Source organism: Microcaecilia unicolor, chromosome 3 (genome assembly GCF_901765095.1).
Source record: "Microcaecilia unicolor chromosome 3, aMicUni1.1, whole genome shotgun sequence".
Taxonomy (NCBI): Eukaryota; Metazoa; Chordata; class Amphibia; order Gymnophiona; family Siphonopidae; genus Microcaecilia; species Microcaecilia unicolor.
The window spans coordinates 312970695-312986795 of NC_044033.1; the positions used below are offsets into that span (position 1 = coordinate 312970695).

At 46.5% G+C, this 16101-nt stretch overlaps 1 protein-coding gene across 3 annotated transcripts in view; it reads left to right on the forward strand.

The window, feature by feature from the left end:
- The window catches only part of ZNF385A (zinc finger protein 385A), a 406012-nt gene that overhangs the window by 367507 nt on the left and 22404 nt on the right, over positions 1–16101 (forward strand). For all 3 annotated transcript variants that reach the window (XM_030198320.1, XM_030198321.1, XM_030198322.1), the window contains one exon: positions 11698–11876. In XM_030198320.1, coding sequence (XP_030054180.1) covers positions 11698–11876 — 179 coding nt within the window. The remainder of the gene's footprint in view (positions 1–11697; positions 11877–16101) is intronic.

Here is a 16101-nt window from a genome sequence, read left to right on the forward strand (position 1 = left end):
GGGCGGACCGAACCGTATTTTCGAAAAAAATAGACATCCATGTTTTATTTGACAATTTGTGAGCTGAGCGTTTTTGTTTTTCAGTGATAATGGAAAATGAAAGCGCCCAGCTCAAAAACGAATAAATCCAAGGCATTTGTTCGTGGGAGGGGCCAGGATTCGTAGTGCACTGGTCCCCCTCACATGCCAGGACACCAACCGGGCACCCTAGGGGGCACTTTTACAAAAACCAAAAAAAAAGGTAAAAGAGCTCCCAGGTGCATAGCACCCTTCCCTTGGGTGTTGAGCCCCCCAAATCCCCCTCAAAACCCACTGCCCACAAGTCTACACCATTACTATAGCCCTAAGGGGTGAAGGGGGGCACCTATATGTGGGTACAGTGGGTTTGGGGGGGTTGGACAACTAAGCATTAAGCAGCACAATTGTAACAGGTAGGGGGGGATGGGCCTGGGTCCACCTGCCTGAAGTCCACTGCACCCCCTAACAACTGCTCCAGGGACCTGCATACTGCTGCCAGGGAGGTGGGTATGACATTTGAGGGTGAAAATAAAAAGTTGTGAAACATCATGTTTTGTGGTGGGAGGGGGTTAGTGACCACTGGGGGAGTCAGGGGAGGTCATCCCCGATTCCCTCTGGTGGTAATCTGATCATTTAGGGCACTTTTTGGGGCCTTATTCGTGAAAAAACAGGGTCCAGGAAAAGTGCCCTAAATTCTAGCTACAAACGCATACTTTTTTTCCATTGTCGGCGAAAGGTGCCCATCTCTCCTCGGCCGATAACCACGCCCCAGTTCCACCTTTGCCACGCCTCCGACACGCCCCCGTCAACTTTGTACGCTTCCGCGATGGAGTGCAGTTGAAAACGTCCAAAATCGGCTTTCCATTATACCGATTTATACGTTTTTGTGAGATAAACGTCTATCTCCCGGTTTGGGTCGAAATCTAGGCATTTTTCTCTTTCAATTATAAGGTGGATAGGGTATTGTATGATCCTTGTAGTGTTTCCTCCTTAAATGGTAATGACTGGTAATGTAAGAGCACTCCTAGCTTATTACCCTAATTACACTACTTGTTATAAATATAGAGCTATCCCAGGGGTTGGTGGGTGTTGGGGAGGGTGGGTGGGAAGACTGAACTAGATCCTGCAGTGCCTGCTAGAGCCTATCTGTTAATGCAGTTAATTGGATTACTTCCCTGGATAGAAAAACAGTTGCAGGAAACACTTTTAAGACAATTTAGGAATCATCAGCACAGAAATATAACACAATTGAAGAAGGACTACCAGCACAGAATCAAAACTAGCTATTTTAGATTAGTTTATAGAAAGAGAGAGGCTTAGAAAGTACAGCCAGTGAATGAAAGAACAGCGTTTTTTTTCCTTAACGTTTGTTTCAGGTGAGATATAGCGAAAGAAAAGTTATTTTTTTTTTTCAGAACACAGGCAGCACAGCCCCCAATCAAACCAAAACAGCTCTGGTAAATCTCCCACATGTCCAAGGCAGCAAAACTCTGGATCTCACACCCCTTTTCTCTTCTTATTTTTTCCTCAAAATACCCGGATGTATATAGCTTTTCCCCTCCTCCCCTCTCAGCACAAGTGCCTGCTAGAGCCTATCTGTTAATGCAGTTAATTGGATTACTTCCCTGGATAGAAAAACAGTTGCAGGAAACACTTTTAAGACAATTTAGGAATCACCAGCACAGAAATGTAACACATCTAAATTAGGTGCAGAGCAGGTGTATTCTATAACAGTGTGCATAGATTTTAGAAATACCCATGACCTGCCCATTCCATGCACATAACCACACCCACTTTTCAACTATGTGACTTAGAATTTACACGCACAATGTTACAGACAGACAGTAGTGTGCGTAAATTCTAATTAGTGCTGATAATTCTTGTTAACATCCAATCAGTGCTGATTAGCTTGTTAACTAATTAAGTTATGTTCATTGTTATGGAATATGCTTTGATTTCTGCAGAGAAATCTCAGCGCGATATATAGAATCCCAGGGAATGTGGCTTGCCGGAACTCACAAGACGTGTAAGCAGAATTTGAACCCTGATGTCCTTGTTTGTAGCCTGCTACTCTAACTATTAGGTAACATCATGGCCAGCCCAAGGGTATCTTATGGCCTAGGTGAACCTTCAACCATGCCCCTCACCTCATTGCGACTCAAGGCTTAATCACCTCCATAGTCTAACATTTCCCTTTCCCCTCCCTAATTCCCCCATGATCCAGCATCTCCCTTTCCCCTTCCTTTCCCCCAGGTGACTAGCATTACCTTTTCCCTCCATACCATACCATACCATACCATACCATACCATACCATACCATACCATACCATACCATACCATACCATACCATAATGTTTGCACATCCTACCTCTCTTTCAGTGTCTCCTCTCTTCTCCCCTTCCCTACTTCCACCCTGTCCCATGTTCAGCTTCTCTCCCTACTACCTGTTCCCGCTGCCCTACCACTTTCTGGACCCAAACCAAAGTTTCAAGCAGACTCAGCACTGGAATGCATCTTTAACACACAGGCCACACTGAAGAACTATTGTGTCCTGCACCCCTCCGACTCAGGTAATCCTCTTGGGGGAAGAGCGGGATGCGGCAGTGCTAGAACATGGACCTGTGTTTAAAGGCCGTGCGCTGGTGCAGAGTCTGCTTGTGACTTCAGTCCAGGTCCAGGAAGAGGTAGGACAGCAGGGGAGGTAACAGGGGAGATTCTGAACACAGAACAGGGTGGGAGCAGGGAAGGGGAGAGGAGATGCTGCTGTCCTGCTATCCTTCAAATGCCTCTGTTCTAGGCAGATGCCTAGTCTGCCTGATAGCAGTGCCAGTCCTGGACCATACCTCCTTTTTAGATGGCACTGTAAATGTTCTTCTGTGTTGAAAGTGTAGAGTATGTTGTGCAGAATGGATCGGAGAAACAAACTCCTGCTTTAATGCATTTTCATTTGTAATGTTTAAACCAGTCGGGTGGCATGATGGAGCAGCCGGGTGGGGGCGAGAGAGTACTGCACAATATTATAAAATGTTCTGTTAAATTAGCCAGGTGGTCTGTAAAATCAGCTGGGTGGCATGCCCATTCAAAAGGTCCTTGAGAGAACACTGAACAAGGGTGTGAAGGCTTTTACAAGGCATTGTACACTCCTGAACACCCAACTGTCTGGGTGTCTCCTAAGGACTCAGTTGAGAACCACTGGAGCAGTGGGTGCTTGCTTGAGCACCCCCAAATATTGAGCAAACTCCTTTATTGTGTTCAGGGAGAGGTAATCATTTTAAAAAGCAGGGCACTAGGTTGGGAGAGGAATGAATTGTTATAGTAGTTCCCAAGCCAGTCCTGAGAGTCAGGCTTTTAGGATATCTGCAATAAATATGTACATACTAATTACACCAACCGTTGCTCATTATATAAATCTTTATTAAATATTTAAATATAACATCTTATCAAACATTGTTATTAGAAATCCCCAACACATTCACCCAATCATTCATACCATTTCAAATCCATTCCACTAAAATTACAAGAATATCTATACATATCTTCCTCTAGCACCCTGGTGTTGGTATTTTCACAATACTACAAACTTCATTAAATAATTGACATCATTAGCAGCATTTCTGTAGGTCACAGTATACCGTCATATTCATATGTCCATATTTGTAAATTCTTTGTAGTTTCTCAGTTCTGTTTTATCCGGAACTTAGTCCGTAATTTGGTCACTATTGTATTCCACAACAGGCTAAAAACAAAACTTGCTCCTCATTGTACCCAAACATCACAGCGGCTCCTAGATCTCAGTACCAATTTATTTCTCTGTGGCACTCGCATCATGTGCTCATAGACTTATCACATAGTTACGTCTTGAGGTGTCCTTATATAGACCCTACACGATCGTGTTTCGCTTCTAAGTCGTCTTCAGGGGTCTTAAAATCGGCCCTACCAGGCAGCCAAACTCACAGTCACCGATGTGCCAGTGGGAGCCTCTGAAAGCACGCTCACACATGCGCATAAATATGTACAAGATAGATTTTCATGCATTGCCTCCATTGCATGCTGATTTCTTTCTTATGTATTCATTGTGGATATCCTAAAAACCTGACTGGCTGGGACTCCTGCATGACAGGTGTGAGAACCACTGCATTCTCAACTGGCCTGGAACAGGGGTGTACACTCTGGTTCTCATGTTTTCAAAATAACCCTAATAGAGAGGTTTGCATACATTGGTAGCAGTATAGCCGGCAAATCTATTCATACATATTCTAAGGAGATCCAGAAAACTTGGCCAGTTGGAAGCCCTCAGAGTCCAGCATTCTCACGCACCTCTGGCCTAGAAAACATCAAGAGATCATGTTCCACCACTCCAGGGGTCAGATGGAACAAATTTATGAATTTTCCCTACCACTTCAGCTGCAACAGCATTTGTTTTGAAATTTGCTGCTTTCTCTGTGGGTTTTCTTTTTTATTTGCTTGTTTTTCTAAAACACATATGGGAATGGTGCACATTTTTTAAATAGGCCTTTCTCTTCAGTTTTCTAAAATAGATTTTGTGTTCGCCTTGAGAAAATAAATGAGTAAGACCCTGAGGCCAGAGCTGGATGCATGTAGCTGCCAAATTAATCAGCTACACTATTTCAATTTTCCATTTCTTTCTGTTCCATCACTTCTTCTCGCTGAACCTTATTCACAGGACAGTGGGGAAGTGGATTGTTTTTATTATGATTTTTAAAAAATATAATCAAACTTCCTATACCATCTTTTATTTTCATGTCAATATCTACAGCCCAGAAAACAGGAATAAAGGATAGGGTTAAAATAGAAACAAAGAGAATGAGAGCAGGTAAAGAATATAATATTCCATTCAGCCTGCCCAGCCAAATACACTCTACAATCCCGCCCTCTCCCTTAGACATCTTCTATGCTTGCTGTATACTTTCTTGAATTCAGATAGTCATCTCTATCACCTCTGCCACCTCCCACAAAGAAATAGTTTTGTAGGGGTAATCTAAGTCTTTTCTCCTTTTGCCTTCATCCTATGCCTTCTCTTTCCAGTGCTTTCTTTCAATTGAAAAAGACCCACCTGCTGTGCAGTTATACTACAGAAGTATTTAAATGTCTCCATTTCCCTTCTCCAGCCTTTCTTGCAGTCTGGATTGGTCCTCACAGGGCTGTTGTACACTGTCCTGGGGCACACCTTTAGGGTTTTAATGCTGACTTGCAAGGTTATTTGTGCTGGATACTGTATAGTAGTTCCTAACATCGACAGACCATGTGGCAACAGATATCAAGAACAGTGGACAGCCCCTGGCAGAATGCCCCTCCCAAAGATCCCTGTAAGAGTATTCTCTCTCCTGAAGAGGCCTTCCCAGAAGCGTCAACATCCCTCCTGAAGACTCCACAATGCCCTGGCAGCCTACAGTAGGTTGAGCAGAAGAGATTCTGACTTACTTCTGCCCATGCAAGCTCCAGCTTCAAAATGGCAGCTTTGATATCTAGCAGTAGTATCGCAGCTGCCATTTTGAAACTGGAGCAAGCAAAGGCAGAAGTGAGTGGGGATGGCTCCTGCCCATTCTACCCTAGACCACCAGGTCACCATTAAGGGAGGTCTGGGGGGGCCTACAAGAGGGTAGGATGGGTCTTTGGGAGGGGTGTTGATGCTCACGGGGGGGGGGGGGGTCTTCCAGAGGATGGTGGAAGCAGTGTTCATTGCTCTGAAAATCTGTTGCTCCCAAGGCCCCCCATCCCTCTCTCGAGGAAGGAAGGAGTTTGAGAGGGAGGGGAGGCCTTGGGAGCAACAGATTTTCAGAGCGATGAACACTGCTCCCCCCCCCCTCCATATAGTCTATTGCTCTAAGGATCCGCTGTACCTCGGTCTAAGTTGGGATCAATATAACTTGGAAGCTACTGGCAAATTAATATAAAACAAATATAAAATACAAAATGGATGTAACGCAAATATTCAGTTGCTCGTTTTTGCTCGTTCCCCCAGTGGGCGAACCACAATAATTTTAATCATACTATCACCTTGTAATTGTTAACACCACAGTTCTTAATCAAGTTTCTGTAACCATGTAAGCCACATTGAGCCTACAAATAGGTGGTGAAAATGTGGGATACAAATGTAACAAATAAATAAGTAAATAAATACACATACTTCACACTTGCACCACTCAGTAACTCAGCCAGGCCCAAATTTGGGGTTCTGAACCAAAGAATTACTGAAAAAAAAATCTTATAGGAAAAAGGACAGACATCACAACAATAACAATAGATCAAGAGCAAAAAAATAACAGACATCAGGTGCCAGCACGCACTGGCATAGCTGCCTAATTTGGAGCTCCCATACTACTGAACTTTAATCTTGACTCCCTGATTATCGTGAGCAACTTCTAACTGACAAATTTTCTACCTTGTGTCTCAGTGAAGACGTTGGGTCTGAAGGAGAAGAGGATAAATTTTGTTTTCCCTATGATTGGTGGGTCTAAGAGGCCAGGACAAGACATGCCGACCCCGATCAAAATGATGGTCCACAGAGAACTAGCAGATGTGCTGGAGCCAGTAATGGCAGAATTGAATCAAATTAAAATTATGATCAAAGATAGTTCTTCGACTATCAACAAGTTGAAATCAGATATGACTGGCCCTCCTTGCCCAGAACCAAGGGATACCTGCTGTATCCTTTCCTTCTTTCCAGGATCAGTGGCTCTCTGTTGCTCCCTTTAACTCCAGAGCTGCTTAATGTCTTCCTGGGAAGTGCAGAGTCCACACAACCCTTTTTACCTTGCTATTTTCTCATTTCTTCTGGTGCAGTGGCAGGGGAACCAAAGACTGGTAGGCGCACTTTCCCTCCAGAAGGGTCTCCTCCTTCCATCACTGGTCAGGAGAGCCCTCCCCTTGCTGTGGAAGCTACAGAGGCTCAAACAGATTACAGTACAATAACTTAGTAGAGCCAGTAGAGAATTCTGCTGCTGTTTACCTAAAGCAGGTCTCGTTCACATAACTATTTGTGGTTATGATAATGATTTGCAATGTTTGTAAATATTTTTTCCTTTAAATTATTAATTTCTACAGTGTTGCATAGTATCTGGATCCATGACTGGCCCAAAACTATGGTCTGCTTTAAATATATTCTACTTTAAGTGAAACTTAAACATTGACAGTGCTGAGAGGTGTGTGAATATGGCTGAGTGGGTGTGTACTGCTGAGAGTGAGTGTGAATGGGTATGCTAGAATGGGTGAGAGTGAGTGATGGTGTACTACTGAGGAGTTGTACTGTTGGGGGGGGGGTGAGAACAGGTGACTGTGAGTGGGGTGTTTTGCTGAGTGCTGTATTAGAATGGATGAGTGTGAGAGTGTGTGGGGGGGGGGGGGTGAGAATGACTGAATGTGACTGGGGTGTTTTGCTGAGGGGTGTGTGAGAAAGGGTGATATTGACAATGAGTTTGATACTACTACTCCCTTAAATCAGAAAATGTGGAGATTGGATCCCTACCTAGCACTAACTTTTCTTTTCCAATCAATTTGATTTTCTTGATTAGTTGTTTCTTTCAATCTAGCAAGTGCCTGCCGTTTGGCTTTCACCATTTTTCAGTCAAAATACAGCCTTCTTTTCAAGGGCATATTGAAATTCAGTTTCCCACCCTTTTCGAGGAGAGTTCCCCCAGTGGGGTAGTGAATTCATATACACACACACACACACTTCCCAGTCTGACCCCAATTTTTTTCTCCCTACTCTGTTCCCACCAGTCTTGGAACCTCCCTTATACTGAAATTGTTAGGGAAGAGGGTATTAGAGATTGAGAGAGGGACAACTGCACAGCTGCTGTCCCTGTTTCTCCCCACCAGACTCTGAGCCCTCACCCTGTCCCAAGCAGTTTGTCACTTAGCAACAGCAAGAAAGAACTTTCAGACCTGTAGTCTATTCATTTAGGCCCTCATGATCAAAAGCCCCATGCTGTTCCAAACAGCGCCCTAAAAATAGCGCCTGGAGAGCGCAGGGCTTTTCTGCATCGATGATCAAAGATAATGCATGCTAATCTAAGCAGCGCTATTATCTTTGATTATCATGTTGAAGTGCGGGAGAATTGCGCCCGAGCATGCGCTCAGCACAATCCTCCCGCACTTGTTTGATAGGTCTGGGCTGTCAAAAGCCCAAACCTGTCAAACAGCCTGGCCCGAGGCCCGAACAATGAGGCCCCCCCCAAACCCCCAGAAAATGTCGTGGCCGCCGCTGGCGGCCAAACCCTCTCCCACCCTCCCACCCAGCAACGGGGGGGGGGGGGGCTGGAGGATCGGTGGGTCTCCAGCACCCAAAACCCCCAGTAATCGTTGCTCCATCGATGGGGGGGGGGGGCAGCCCACCCCAAATCCTCCCCCCAGCGTTGTCTTTAAATTCGCTGGTGGTCCGTGGTGTGGTGACACCCCCCTGGCCCCGTCCCGGCCCCCTCCCGGCCCCCCTACCTTTCTGTTGGAGGAGGGACGCAGCCTGCCTGCCTCCCTCCTCTTCCAGTCAGTCGACGCCCAAAATGGCGGCGCCCAGCACCGCCCACTGCATCCTGGGATGCACTGGGCGGGGCTACAGACCATGTAAGGGAGCAATTCCCTTACATGGTCTGTAGCCCCGCCCAGTGCATCCCAGGATGCAGTGGGCGGTGCTGGGCGCCGCCATTTTGGGCGTCGACTGACTGGAAGAGGAGGGAGGCAGGCAGGCTGCGTCCCTCCTCCAACAGAAAGGTAGGGGGGCCGGGAGGGAGCCAGGACGGGGCCAGGGGGGTGTTACCACACCACGGACCACCAGGGAATTTAAAGACAACGCTGGGGGGAGGATATTTGGGGTGGGCTGGAGGTCCACCGGACCTCCAGCACCACCCCCCCCCCCCCCGTCGATGGAAGAACGATTTCTGGGGGTTTCGGGGCTGGAGACCCACCGGACCCCCAGCCCCCTGTTCGAGTTTGCCTTGGGGGGGGAAGGGGGGCCTGCCAGCATGCAACTGCATGCTGGACGGGGCTCACCATTCCTCCCCAATGATCCGCAAAATCTAACGCCAGCTCGGAGCTGGCGTTGATTTTGCTGCGGCCAGCGACCCAATCTTTGACGCGCTGGTCGCTGATCATTGGGGATGAATGCGTTAAGCGCCAATTAGCATGCATTTGCAAGCTAATTGCGCTAGAAGCCCTGTTTAGCATGCATTTGCATGCTACTTGCGCTGAGAGCCCTCGAGTGCGCTGTTTCAGGCGCTCGAGAGCTCTGATCATGGGTCGGCTGCAAACTCTGGCGCTAGTATGGTGTTAACAGCCTCTAGCGCCAGAGTTTGCTTTTGATCATGAGGGCCTTAGTGGATGGAGGTATTGCCAGCGGTGTACCAAGGGCAGGGCGGTGGGGGCGGTCTGCCCCAGGTGCACGCCGCTGTAGGGGTGCAGAGAGCAGCCGCGCACCTGTCGGCTCCGCTGGTTCCCTGCTCCCTCTGCCCCAGAACAGGTTACTTCCTGTTCCAGGGCAGAGGGAGCAGGGAGCCAGCGGAGCCGAGGGGGGGGGGGGGGGAGTGCACATCCGCTATCCACCCCGGGTGGCAACCGACCTAGAATCGTCACTGGGTATTGCTCTCCCTCCCCTGAGTGCCCTTGTGAACTAAACACTTCAAACTATACAATAACCTCAGCAAAGGCGGATAGAGTCTGTATGCCTGGTTTGGTGGCCATAGCTCTTCGGAAGCCGGAGGAGTTCGGACACAAACAAACAAACATACTGTCTGCTTTATATATATAGATGGATGTTTACTTTTTATTGTCTTTGTTTTAATTGATTATGTATGTATTCTGGGCTTTACTGGAAGGACAGGCTAAATATCGAATTAAATAAATAAATATAGATCTTTTCCTTAAAGCTCTCCTCCATTTCTTTTCTGCCTCTCTGTCCGCTCAAATTTCACCCTTTTGCTCTACTCATTTTCATTTTTCATCTCCCTATCAATTTTCTATCTCCTACTCTCATCCCCTAGGTCTCATATTTCCAGTCTCACTCATTTCACAGTCTTGTATTCCCTTTTATCTTTCATCTGCTCCAAGGATGTAGCCAGATCTGACATTTTGGGGGGCCCAGAGTTAACATGGTAACATGGAGGGGTACTAGGCATATAGGCATGAGTAGTGCTTGGCATACTACTAAATAATGCCTTAGAGTGCACTTGATAATGGAGTCTGTCCTGCATGAACATGAACCACTTGTACACTTATGGAAAACTTGGAAGCACTGACATTTTTAAATGAAGTTGCATTATCCAGTAACTTAAACTTAACCATTATAATAGACTTGAGTCTGATCAACCTCTTAACACACATCACAGTATCCTGGAAAATAATTACTGCAGTGGCACATATCTCTCAACTTTACTTTATAAGAAATATAAAATTTAGCTGTATTAATAACATAAGTCTTCTTGTCCCTTCCTCTGGTTCTACTGCTTTCTCTCCTTTTTGAAGCTGACATTAACCAGTTCAAGTCCCTGGAGTTCCTGCCAGTGTTCCTTCCACCCCCTTCTCCTTAGGAAGGAGCACACAAATAAAGGGTTGTCTGCCAAATTACTTTGTGAAGTAACACTAAATCCTCCAACGAAACTTCTCAGAGCCTATGTGACAAGCTTAACAGCACCAATTCTGAACACAATCAGTAACTGTACCTTTAAAAAGGCAGCAGTGAATGTACAGAACCGCAGTATGCTTCCTATTGGAAAAGCCAGCCAAGTCAGACTCCTATGGATCCACGCTCACATAGGAGCCAACATTTCAAAATTATTGGGGGTGCTAAGCCCAGTGGAAATAACCCCTCCCTGGACACATTCAATGAATATTCTCTGTATTGGGGGTGCTCAAGCACCCACAGCACCCACAGAGTCGGCTCCTATGCGTGACGCTCAAATTACATGCCAGCAGAATCTCTCACCTTGGTCACCCACAGAACACAGACCAATCCTTACCAATTACAGAATAAAGGACCAAAATTAGAATAGGAAACACTGAGAAATCACATTCTCTGTAAGAAGTACAGCACAGGAGAAATAAAAATAAAAAGGGATTATCTACTGTAGGAAGCAAAATACTAGATCACTTTCTACCCCAAAATAAAACCCACAAATAAATTATCTGGATACCCATGAAAAGTTAAAATTTGTGGGACAATAGTGAGCTGAATTTTCAAAGCACTTAGACTTACAAAGTTACGTGGAGGAGCAATTTTAATATGACATCTAAGTCCGACTTTGGACGTTTAGCACAAAAAGTCCAAAATCCGAATAGGAAAGAAGGCCATTTTCAAAAAAAGAAAAATTCTTATCTTTTTTTTTTAATACTATTTTGAACAAGGTTTTGTGCTTTGGGCGTTTTGTTTTTTGGTCCATTTTCGAAAATAAAAAAATAAGTGCAAAACGTAGAAAATCATGCCAGTGGGATGTAAAATCTTGAACAACCAATAGCCTTGGTCATAGTAGGCTTCAGTGCTGTGTAATATGAAGTGGGAAGGGGATCACAGTAGAAGGATGAGACTCATCAATGCCATGTCCTGGCTATCCAAGATGCTCGAGTAGATAGGCATGCTGATATCCCACTGCCCTTCAGGTTAGGACCCAGTAGGATGCTGATAGATGGAATCTGCTCTGAGCATTTGCACTGTCTTTCATGTTCTTATTGCAGGCACTAAACACAAAACCATCCTCGAAGCCCGAAGTGGTTTGGGTCCAATCAAGGCCTATCCAAGGCTGGGTCTTTCGGCAAGTGGGGAGACGGGGAGCCAGGACCCCTCCACTCAGGAGAGGACATTTCACTGTGAGATCTGCAATGTGAAAGTGAACTCAGAGGTCCAACTCAAACAGGTACATCCTATGGCACAACCCACTACTTCCTTTTGTGCACGTGGAGGGGCATAATTGAGCGGGGCGCCCAAGTTTTTCTGAGGACGTCCTCGCAGGATGTCTCCGCATAGGGGTGGGGAAACCCTTATTATTGAAACAAGTTGGGCGGCCATTTTTCGTTTCGATAATACGGTCGGGGACGCCCAAATCTCAACATTTAGGTCGACCTTAGAGATAGTCGTCCTTAGAGATGGTCATCCCCGGTTTTCGGCGATAATGGAAAACAAGGACGCCCATATCAGAAATGACCAAATCCAAGCCATTTGGTCATGGGAGGAGCCAGCATTCATAGTGCACTGGTTCCCCTGACATGCCAGGACACCAACCAGGCACCCTAGGAGGCACTGCAGTGGACTTCAGAAAAAGCTCCCAGGTGCATAGCTCCCTTACCTTATGTGCTGAGCCCCAAAACCCACTCCCCACAACTGTACACCACTACCATAGCCCTTAGGGATGAAGGGGAGCACCTAGATGTGGGTACATTGGGTTTTTGTGGGTTTTGGAGGGCTCACATTTACCACCACAAGTATAACAGGTAGGGGGGGAGGGATGGGCCTGGGTCCTCCTGCCTGAAGTGCACTGCAGTACCCACTAAAACTGCTCCAGGGACCTGCATACTGCTGTCATGGAGCTGGGTATGATATTTGAGGCTGGCATAGAGGCTGGAAAAAATATATATATATATATATATTTTTTAGGGTGGGAGGGGGTTAGTGACCACTGGGGGAATAAGGGGAGGTCATCCCCGATTCCCTCCGTGGTCGTCTGGTCATTTAGGGCACATTTTTGTGGCTTGGTCATTAAAAAAAAAGGACCAAGTAAAGTCAGCCAAGTGTTCGTCAGGGACGCCCTTCTTTTTTCCATTATTGGCCGAGGACGCCCATGTGTTAAGCACGCCCCAGTCCCGCCTTTGCTATGCTTCCAACACACTCCCGTGAACTTTGGTCGTCCCCGCGACGGAAAGCAGTTGAGGACGCCCAAAATCGGCTTTCGATTATGCCGATTTGGGCGACCCTGAGAGAAGGACGCCCATCTCCCTATTTGTGTCGAAAGATGGGTGCCCTTCTATTTCGAAAATAAGCCTGAAAGTGTAATAAATGTGGTTTATATAGAAGGGGAACAGTACACAGCATGCATATGGAGTGTGGAGCAATGCATAGTGTTCATCCGGAGTGAGAGGAGAGCAGCACACAGTGTGCACCCAGTGTGAGGGGGGAACTGTGCAGGGCCAGCATCTGGAGTGAAGCGGTAAGGAATCTTGGTATGCATCCAGTGTGTATGAGTGTGTGTGTGTGTGGGGGGGGGAGGAGGGGGGGGAGCTATGTATGGCATGCATCTGGAGTGAAAGGGCGAGGAGTATGATGTGCATCCAGTGTGTGTTGGGGGGGGGAAGCCATGCGCACGGCATGCATCTGGAGTGAAGGGGTGAGGAATCTTGGTGTGCATCCAAAGTCAGAGAGTGGAGCTGCATATAGAGGGCAACTCTATAAGAGGATGCCTAGATTTGGGTGCCTAGAGAGTGACTGGAGCCTCTTGTATAAAGCACAGTCGGTGCGTAAATTCCTTTATAGAATACTAGTGTAACTAGGTATATTCGTGCGCATGCATTTAGGCCCCAAGCCATAGAGCTGGTGTAAATGGTCACACCTAGTAGTTATGGTATTGTATAAGTTACATGCGTAAGTGTAAGTCCCCCCAGGCTCCACCCATGTGTGCACATACCTGTAAAATTTCGCTATGCAAAACATGTGCATATTTATACAGTAGAATCATGCTTAGGCAGATTAATTAGCATTTACACATGTGCATGCTGGTATTCTGATTATTTATATATGTATTTTATGCATAAATGTTAGCACCTTCATTATAGAATTACCCCCCTAAATGGGAATGGGGAGGACCGTCTGTCTGTTTGTTTCACACTCCTGTTAACTTGAATAGAAGTATGAGCATTGCTTTAGAAATCCCTCTGAGATGTGTTTATGTTTATTTCTTCATTTGTTATACCGCTGTTACATAGGTGAGGTCAAAGCGGTTTACAGAAGAAAAGAACTACATACAATGACAGGAAAGAAACAAACATACCAAAATATTAAGAGTTAATTAAAATACAAGTATACAAAAGAGAGAAAAAAAACCAGAGCCACCGCTGACAAAGTTAGTCCAGAGCAGCGTCAAATGCTAGCCAGAAGAAGTGAGTTTTAAGGGAAGACTTAAATCTAGGGAGAGAGAGATCGGACCAAAGAGGAGTGTCGTAGCTACAGGTGGGCCTGGGTGGGCACAGGCCTACTTTGAAAAAAGTTCAGCGGCAGCCCCCTCCAACTCTGATTTACCTCAGCATCTTTGCCGGCGCAGCAGTGATGTACCTCCACTGCCTGCATCAGCCCCGCAGGCTTTCCTCTGCCACATCCTGCCCTTGCTGAAGTCACTTGCTGTTTCCTGGACACATGGCAGAGGGAAGCCTGCGAGGCTGCTGCAGGTGACAGAGGTACGTTGCCAGCAAAGATGCTGAGGTACAGTGGTGGGGGGAGGGACTAAGGGGGGCAAATGCTGGATCTGGAGGAGAGGGAGAGAGATGCAGGACAAAAGTTGGGGAGGGGGGAGTTTTGGAAGGCCCACCCATCCTAACTGTTGGCCCACGCAAAATGAAAGGTCTGGCTATGTCACTGATGCAATCTGCACAAACTAATGCCTGTGGCCTTGGGGTTGTAGGGCAAATTGCAAAAGTAATAATTGTGAATCCAAATCATCAGATTACAAGACTCTCTTAAGCTCATCTGGTTCACTTTAAAGTGTATTGTGGATAGCTCACAGGAGGTACAAACTATGTTCAAAAACAGCTTTGTTTATAGCAAACTGTTTTATATATGAAATTATAATGTGGAAAACACCGTTAGGTCACATTAGCCAAACCACTTTATCCAAACAGTTCTATTGCAGTCTAAATGCCCAGCATAAAAGAATGAATTAGCCCAGCCTTACTGATTGTTCTTGGGAGCATGTGTCTGTCTCTTATTGAAGTGGGTCTGACTGTTCCAAGGGTTGCTCCTCAGTCTGTTAATAGGAAGGCAGCTGAGCAGCCCCAGTGACTCTGGCAGGAGGAAGATTCACCATTGGACAGATGATCAAAGGGAAATTCAGGCACTAGAGGCCATTAACGCCAGACTAGCACCTGCGTTTGCCTTTACCCTATGATCAGAACCTGCAAGTGCATGTAACAACGAGTTTGCCAGCTTTCAGCGCAAGTAGCATGCAAATTCATGCTAAACAAGGCAAATATTGGCACTGCTCCCGCAGCAAACCCTACGCCAGCTTGGAGCATTGGGGAGAAATGCTTACAGGCCCCCCAACCCATGCAAAATGGTTTCCCTGGTGTCCCAGTGGGCATCTGCCCACCTGTCCTGGTGGCACAGTGGGCACCCAAAATGACCAAACCCCCTCCCTAGCAGGAGGAAGGAGTGACCATTGGTCTGACCCAGTATGGCTACTCTTAAACGTTCTTATTTGGGTTTCTTTCAGGTATTTGTGACCTGGTTTGGTCATTATTTGGAAAACAGGATTCTGGGCTAGATGGACCATTGGTCTGACCCAGTATGGCTACTCTTATATTCTCCTGTGAGTACCGCCTTCAAAATTTCAGCACCCTGCCTGGTGCATCCCTGTATGTGCCAGGCGGGGCTTCCATACCATATAAGGGAAAAACTCCCTTATATGGTATGGAGTGGAGGAGTAGCCTAGTGGTTAGTGCAGTGGACTTTGATCCTGGGAAACGGAGTTCAATTCCCACTGCAGCTCCTTGTGACTCTGGACAAGTGTCACGTCTGTGGCCGTGACCACCCTCAGCCTTACCTTCTTTCTGGGGGTCAGCAGCTCTGCTGGCTTTTGTCTGTGTTTTTGTTAGTCTTGTCTCTTTGTTCTGGTGTGCTGGCTGCTTCCAGCATGAACCTGATTGCTTCACTAGACCTCACCTATGTGGGCTATGCCTCTCTAGGGAGCCAGCATCTAAGATGTCTGCCACCAGCTCTGTACCAGCTTCCAAGATGGCTCCTGCTTGTCTTTCCTGTGGGCTCACTTCCTATGTGTGTCAAGCCTCTCTTTGGGGTCTGTGTACTTCCTGCTTCTGCCCTACTGCTGGTGACTCATCAGTGAGAGCCTTCATAAGGAAGTGCTGTGCTTGCAGTCGGGG